Source organism: Ranitomeya variabilis, chromosome 4 (assembly GCF_051348905.1).
Source record: "Ranitomeya variabilis isolate aRanVar5 chromosome 4, aRanVar5.hap1, whole genome shotgun sequence".
Classification (NCBI taxonomy): domain Eukaryota; kingdom Metazoa; phylum Chordata; class Amphibia; order Anura; family Dendrobatidae; genus Ranitomeya; species Ranitomeya variabilis.
This window is the reverse complement of record NC_135235.1, coordinates 258,328,296-258,336,717: the sequence shown is the minus strand read 5'-3', so window position 1 is coordinate 258,336,717 and position 8,422 is coordinate 258,328,296. Positions and strand designations below refer to the sequence as shown.

General features: G+C 46.9%; 1 protein-coding gene across 1 annotated transcript in view; it reads right to left on the bottom strand.

The window, feature by feature from the left end:
* Positions 1-436: 436 nt before the first annotated feature.
* Positions 437-8,422, bottom strand: part of PEX14 (peroxisomal biogenesis factor 14) — a 92,821-nt gene continuing 84,835 nt past the window's right edge. Inside the window, exons 6-9 of the mRNA XM_077249661.1 lie at positions 8,034-8,136; positions 5,301-5,398; positions 3,870-3,961; positions 437-2,957 (exon numbers count right to left, since the gene is read on the bottom strand). Of these exons, the coding sequence (XP_077105776.1) occupies positions 2,528-2,957; positions 3,870-3,961; positions 5,301-5,398; positions 8,034-8,136 (723 nt within the window). The 3' untranslated portion in view covers positions 437-2,527. The remainder of the gene's footprint in view (positions 2,958-3,869; positions 3,962-5,300; positions 5,399-8,033; positions 8,137-8,422) is intronic.

Sequence of the window (8,422 nt, the reverse complement as noted above, 5' to 3'; positions counted from 1 at the left end):
GAGTCGCCATCTGTAGATTTAGAGGGTGAAACTATTCGAGGGTGCAGCCGTCAAGGACGGAGATGCCTGCGCCGAGCATAATCCCACCCCCGCGCAGAGCGCACCGTCCCACCCCCGCGCAGAACGCACCGTCCCACCCCCGCGCAGAACGCACCGTCCCACCCCCGCGCAGAGCATTGTCTCACCCCTACACAAAGCACCGTCCCAACCCTGCACAGAGCAGCGTCCCACCTCCGCACAGAGCACAGTCCCACCTCTGCACAGAGCATCGCTCCTTGTGAGAGTCTTCATCTTCTTCAGGATAATGTCTCGCTGACGATGGAGGAAGGGCGTGCTGGATGTTAAGAACCTATTATTACTTCTAACAGAAAAACAAAATCCCAAAGACAACCCGCCGCATAAATTACACCCAAGGAATAAAACTCAAAGGCCAAGATTAAATAGTCTAACTCATCTTTATTACAATTATGTACAATTATATTTTTACTGGAAATCTATACATTAGCACACTAATGAGCACAGTTGGCTGATGAAATTAAGGATGTGCGGCGTTGCATTCATGCAATGAATAAGGATTTTCCTCTTTTTTTTCCTGACCCAGACATAATAAAATAGAGCAGCTAAACCCCATATGGCCAGTTTTGTGTATTTGTAAGGAATATACATCAAAAGCAGAAACGGGGGAAGCAAAAGAAAATCAAATATCCATGGAAATGAAAGAAGATAGACCTGTTCTATAGGCGGCTTCAGCTATTGTTCAGACTCTGCGTTTGATTATTTTTGCATTAGGGAAGAGACAGAAAACATTTTCCAGAACACGGCAATTACAGAATATGAAGAACTGAAGTCATGAAACCATTCAAAATCCAACCGGTCAATGTTTCCTATTGTCTACGAGTCGGTGATTTACAGATACAAGCTAGAAAAAAGGCAAAACTTGTGAGAACGGAAAAGAGTAGAGAAAAATAAATTATAAAGAGTGAGGTGTAAGAGAAAGAGAAGAGAGTTATAACTAGGTAAGGGACAAAGGGAAAGGGCAAGGGCCAAAGGGAAAGGGCCAAAGGAAAGGAGAAGGAAAAGAAAAGGGAAAACGGAAGGCAAAGGTAAAGGAGAAAGGGATAAAGACGAAAGAACAGGGGAGGGGGTGTTCATGAGAAGACTGGACAGGGATGGGGGTTCAGGTAAAGACTAGATGGTAAAAAGCAACAAGAAGAATGAATTAGGAGGTGGCAAGAAGAATGGATGGGTGTGCAAGGATGTGAATTAAAAAGCATGAAAAAAGAAAAGAGATAAGGAAAGACTAAAGTAAGAAGAAGAATGAGTGAAAAGGAAAAATGAAGAAGGGATAGAGAGATAGGGAAAAGAATGTATGACAAAGTAATGAATGGGACTGTAGGTAAGGAGAAAAATGGATGGAAAAGTAAGGAGAAATCAGAATCTAAAAAACAATAGTTTGAGAAAGAATGGATAGAAAAGTTAAAAGGGAAGGAGAAGAGGAGTAAATAGAAAAATAGAATTATGAGAGGAAATAGAAAAGTAACAACAGCAGGTGGATACACAATTACAAGGAGGAAGGTGTGGAGGACATCAGTGAGACGCTTGGATGGTTTAGGTGCATGATGATCACAGGAAGGAATAACGTCAGAATGGCGACCTGGGATAAAACGTCTCCATGGGAGGAGGACGGGGAGCGCTGGAATCACTGGAGAAGGGGATGAAATATGGAGCTTGGGAGAATCACTCAATGACTGTTCAGCTGCAATTCAGGAGAATATCTAAGTACAAGTATTTAAGGACTGTGAATGTCTGGCAGTGAGGAGCGAGGTGCCTGGCGCGCCTCCAGCCTGGTTGTAGAACTGATTTACTACCAATACTGAGCAATAACGTGTGAATAGGACGGTGAGACGTGAATGATTAAGGTAACAAAATGACTGAAGATTACAGCCATGGTCAGAGTGAGAGGAGATAAAACGTGTAATAATGTGACATTAGACGGTAAAGTATGTTTTCTGTATGTCTCCATTTGCCAATGAGACTGGAGACATCACCACGTGTAGCACGAGCTGTGTCCGGAGCCCGTGTCACACGCACGCACGCCATTAGTGAGCCGAACAGTGACGACGTGTGCAATTCAACAGGCAATTCGACAATAATTCAAGGGAACATTTCTTTGCTTCATCTCTATTTTTGGAGGAGGGGGATATGTATTTCTCGTAAACTGAGGATATCAGTCGCATCCTGCCCTTCATTGTCACATTTCCTTGCATGCCAGCCGATTGCTGACAAGTGCACCGGGCCTGTGAAAAGGAACTGAACTTTGGCGATTACTTTACACATATGCAGAAATGACTGCAGACACAATTATGGAGAAAAACATGGCAGGGCACGAGTAAACCTGGTCTGCAAGATCCTTCTCTCGCATATATTTGTACCACAGAAGATCACAGTTTCCTGGTGACAGGTGAAGGGGTAAAGGAGGACAGCTAGGAGAAATACTTGGAACCTCGATCATTTACCATCAGTCCATTTAATTACTGGCTCCTTCGGGTCGACGCAACTTATCCACCGGCTCATTGATTTGTCCATCTCCACCTCTTCGGTCTTCAGTCTGGACCCCGATGCAGTCTTCTTCATCAGCTTGACCAACATCCTCCTCCTCCTCCTCCTCATCTTCCTCCCCTTCCTCTTCACCCTGAACTTCCATGCGCACCTGACTCTGCACATCGATCTCAGGGTCTTCTTCTCGAGTGGTCGTCAAATGGTGGGAATTAACCTTTGAGCCCTCGGGGCTGTGATTCTCCTTCACCGGAGAAGAAGAGCCGGACTCGTTACTTACGGGAGATATGTCGCTGCTGCTGTTGTGGTTTAGCGTTGCCTGATTAGGTAAAGATGGAGGTTTCACCGGGATTTGCCAAGCGGGAATTTTAGGTGCAGATGGAGATGGAGGGAACTGCCGCCTAATAATGGAGAAAAAAAACCCAAAACACTCACAAAAGTCACGTGTGATAAACCGCAGCTCATACGTACTGTGTTACGTGCTGGACACTTTTTAGAAGTTCTGTAAATGTAACTAATGCAATGTCTTACCTGAGCAGAACTGATGTCCTCATCTGAAATGTGCAAGCCCCCTTACATTATGGACCCTGGCCACCAATGGGACCAGACATGTCCATAGAACAACACTGCGCACTGCACCAGAAACGAACGCATGTGCAACGCCGTCCGGAGGAGGCTGGCTATGAACAGGTCTGGTCTTCTGCTCCTCTATAGGTGGCCATGTCCCAGCTGCTCTCCAAGAGGGAGGCAGTCTTGGGATGAGGACAATGTGCTGCTTTGGAAATGACATTTTATTAGTAAACGGACCAAAAGGATGTCCTGCACCTCTATAAAAACAATTAGAAAGTGGCCAAGCATATAGTGCGGCCATATAAAATGACAAAAGCTTCACTTGACAGACGCGTAGATCATTCAATTTGCACATGATCTTTCAGATTTGCAGGATGTCACCATTGAAGCCACAGTCACAAGACCCCAAAGAGATCCGACGATAGCGCCAAAGTTAGTTTATTGAGGATCAGAAAACTCCTTTAAGACACAAAGTCTATAAATCTACATCATGGATGAGGTTTGTATAGTAACAGTAGACGTTAGGTCAAAAATACATGACAATGTGCGCCAGCTGCCACCACGTCTCTGACCTTGGCACCACATGGCGCTGCAGCAGTTGTAGGCTGGTAATACTGGACCTAAAATGTTATGCCCTCCAGGGAGCTCAGACGACACCACCGTGTCACCCTACGCCTGTTATGTACAGCACCCATCCCCCTGAATTACACCATATGTACCCACTGAGGGAGGACCCCCCGTACCTGTTTAGAAGCAGCCCCTTCAAGGAGTAAATTTCTGTCTTTAGTTCCTGGATGCTCTGAGATTCCAGGATTGTATTAGTGGAGCTGGATGCCTAGAAAAAGAGACAGAAACAATGATATAAAATAAAATATATTAACCCCAAATTGGAAACCAGCAGATTATACCGACATACGGTGCACCAAAACTTAGGGATGGCGCAGACCTGGGAAGAAGAAATGAAGACGCCGAGGAGCCGCCGGACTGACTGCATCTCCTGACAGCGAAGGGTCCATTAACTCTAAGGCTATAAAGGGACCGGAGAAAAACGTAAATGTCAACAGCCATTCGGTGTCATCATTGCCACCCGGAACGGAGCTGCACATGAGATGGGCTTAGACCAGCCATTGCCCCACACCACATGTATAGGACACTCACATTTATCATATTTGTAACACACAGGGACATAAATGGGGCAGGATTATGTAACCATAGTCAGACATGCCCATGGTTATTGACCCCCAATCAACTGGGCATATTTTTTATACAAAACCTTTCTAGGTAAAAAATACTGGACCCGTCCATAGAGAGACGAGCAGCGATTAGGAGGTTGGGGCCACGGCCGATGAGCAGGGGACTTGGCCTTAGAGACTCAAGATGGTTCCTCCCCCATTAATCTGATGCAATTCTACATCTTACATCTAACGGGCTATATATTACCGCTAGACTTCACAGGTTCCAGCCCCGGATCCCCAGATGTCTGCCTTACGTGTCATATGGGGGTCCGGGGACTTATGGGGCTACCCAGTTTTTATGGGGCTACCCACAGATTAGAGGACATTGGGCCCAAGCCAACAATATGGGGATGCCCTTTACAGAACACTCCAAAGTCCTGTGTATTTATTGACCCCGAACAGTGCTCCATTACTACAGGAAGGACATTTCTGACGGAGACCCTGCTCATTGCTAGATACCTGGCTCCTGCAATTCTGATATTGTATCAGCAGTGAATCTCTGACCTCCAGGGCAGAACTCACAGGTTTACTAAAATCTCTATATTCCGAGTTGACAAGGTAACTTCTTTTGACATCCTAAATAAACTTTTTTTGGTTTACAAAAAAAATAAATTTTTCAAGTCCCCATTCGTTTTTGTATGACTGCGGTCAGACCCCAATACCTGGGCCTGTATCCAGGTGGAAAGCAGTAAAAAACTCATCTTAGGGTTTTCTTTATACATTTCAGAGGCTGGAGTGATACGGCTGGGAACATCTATGGTAATGAAGAGGATACGCATTTTTTAATTTGGTACCTAAACAGCAGAAGGGAGACCTCGCCATAAGAGCTTACAATCCATCACGCATGTATACATATTTATAGGTAAGAAATGGGCTCCTAAAGTGAGAGCGGTGCACTGGGCCAGGAGAAGGGAATGAGGTGGGAGTCCCGTCACTCACCTTGGAGGCGGCCAGCTCCTGCGTCAGCTCCTGGATCTTCTGCTGATGTTGTAGGAGCAATTCCTGCACGGCAGCCAACGTGGTCTGCAACTGGGTCACTAAGACGGTGGACAAGACACAGCGATGCTTCATAAGAAATAGGACATTCATCGGCATTAAAGGAGAAATCACACTCATTATGTGCGAACACCTCAACGCGATCAGCGACAATTAACACATCCGATACTGAAAGCCGCCAGATACCAACGCATCTAACTCCATGGGTGAAGACTGCAATGGAGACATGACGGCAGATGAAAAAAAAACATAAGAGCCCCCAACGATCAAGCATCAGTTATGGTACTTGTGCCTAATGTGGGGCTTTTGGGTCCAGGCGCCTGGAGGTGGATAGGTGATTTTTAATAGTTGCAGCTAGTGATGAGCACAAGTGTTCGTTACTCAGGTTCGTCTAGGGTGCTGGGGTATGCACTAAGTATTGCGGGTGCTGGAGTGACACGTTCATGTCTCCGCACCCACATGCTGCTTTGCTGCTGTTAGACAGCCACAAACATGCGGGAATTGCCCATGTATGCAAGACAATCCCCGCATGTTTTGTGGCTAATGGCAGGGGTGCGATCCTCGGCGAGCACTCCCGCCATCCTCGGCGAGCACTCCCAAGTGCCTGTGACAAACTAGTAGCGCGCACTTGTGCTCATCACTAGCTGCGACAATTAAAAATTCCCCTTCTGACAAGCCGTAGCCGGCGGCTCAGCGCTTCTTACTTTTCCAGCACTGGGTCCTGGGATTAAATGCAACTAGGGGTGAAATCTGCAAGGATTCCTAGGAGTGATCTTTGCACAGTGCTGCGGATTATGCAGGCGTTATCTGCTTTGCATGCCCTTCCATGAATTTCCGTGTGGCTTTACACGGCGTTCGTGTGACTGTAATGTCATTACTGGATCCCATCTATAACTCCGCAATGCTTACGACATGATGGATTTGGAAAGAAAGGGGAAATAAACTGCTGTCAGGGCGCACACCCCGTGTCTTTACAAGCTGCTCGGTAATGTGATGAATGACACTCGGAAATCAACCAGTTGAGCAAAGGCCTAATGATGTGCACAGTGGCAGCTCCCAGCTCCGGCTACACGGAGCCTCCGCCGTGCGCCTCCTCTGCCCGGGATTTATGCTCGTCCCCATCTAATCTCTCCCCTCCCATCTCATCTGTGGGATTTGCAATGTATCACTGTGGCGGAGGGCTGACTGGATGGAGAAGTATAGCTGTGTGTGTCCCTTATCACAGACAGCCATTTATCAATGGCTCCATCTCTCTGTATCTCCGGCGCTGGCTGCTGTATCCATCTATCCTCGCCTGTCATCCCTGTGACAGCGGCTGCTGGAGGAGGGTGTGCGGAGCGGGCAAACAGGACCGTGATCGCTGCGTCTCGCCGTACGCAGAGATCACAGTTTACCCTTCTAGATTTACAAAGGAAGGATCCCTCGGCCCCCCAGCCCTTGCTGAAGCCACACGGCGCGCACCACCCCCATTCTCGGGCTGGAGATTCGCTATAATGACACTAAGCCCCGTCAGGGCTGGGATGGGAGCGGACGTTCTCGCTCACAATCTTGGGCTTGGCTGCCTGAATGACACTGACAAAAAAACCTGAAAAGGTGGAATTTTTTTTTCTTAAAGATAAAACAAAAATAGCTAATTTAAGAAAAAGTTGGGTGGAACGTGGTGAAGGCTGCGAGCAAGAAGAATTCCACTGTGTCATGCGACATTCCAGATCTGGGCCTGGAGAGGGTTAATGTAAGACATATTGTTGTGTACAGATATAGTGTTCAGACTTTTTTGCATTTATTTGGCAGATGGAGACGTGATCACTGCACACCTCGGCCGGGCCGCTACATGCATCCAAGCACAACAGTCGTCAGCGGCTACAATGGGATCATCCATAAGAGCCAGTGCGGCGCCACCTGGTAACCCACACAAGGGGCAATATGGCTGCCAGATTCCATATATGACCACTGTGCCCATAATGTAATTCCCCCGGCACCGTTCCACAGGCACAGGCTTTAGCTGCCATGTTGCTTATGCTTGAAAAAAATGCCGCTTGTTGGCCGAAACGTTGCATTTTGGATAAAATAAATTATCTATTTGGTGCCTTGGAAACAATTTATCTCATATATGACCATTTGCATCCACCATTAGGATCTGTTCCGCTTATGATGCAGGTCTGCCTGCGGGACGCAGCGGCGCTCGTTTTAAGAGTTTACTTAGCCAGGTATTTTAGGGCCTCGTTGGATGTTGGAAAAAAATAAATTATATTATATTATCTTTTTTTTTTTTCTACTTACTGGTGTCTTGGGCTCCATTCACATCTGCACTAAAGTTTCCTACTGTGGCTTGTGATACAAATGTGAACACAGTCTTAGATCCACTCCGCATCCTGAGTGCTGGTACACCGGCACGTACACAACCCCCTTTGCTGTCACGATGGGCAGAATGAAGCTAAACCTCCCTCTTCACTAAAGGGCTGTCACTCCAGCCCCTCATTAATATTCTGAGGTTGGGATCCTTTCCGTAAAAACATAATTAATTGAGGCCGCAGCGACAGTAAACAAGCAATTTCAAATTAAACCGAAATGACGGCGTCTTCATTTGCAAATGTGAACAGATTTTGTGAGCAGATAAATGAAGTTATGACTGCGGGGTGGGGGGTTGGGGGCTGGAATGGAGTCGTTAATCGTTACCTGTCTGTGTGACGCTGCCACTCATCTCCGACACGCTGGACTCGATGCGCTGCAGCTGCTTGCGGCTCTCCTTGCTGCTGGTGATTAGTGGAAGCAGGTACCTCTGTGCAAGGAGAAGAAAGAAGCATCTCACACCATTGAGGCCATTTTGGATTTCTGAAAGTTTTGCCTAGAGTGTCTAACTAAGAATGCAGGCCCTGCGGGGGCGGAGCTTCATCAGGGATCTTCTGATTGGTGTTCGTGACTCTGTACCATACCCCGCCCCGCAGTTCCTGCACCATTCATAATATAACACATTAGTCGCGCCTGAACGATTTCTTTAAATTGTTACTTTTCCAAGAAAGTGTACACGTTACCGGAAACTTATCCTCAGAGGCCAGATATTACAA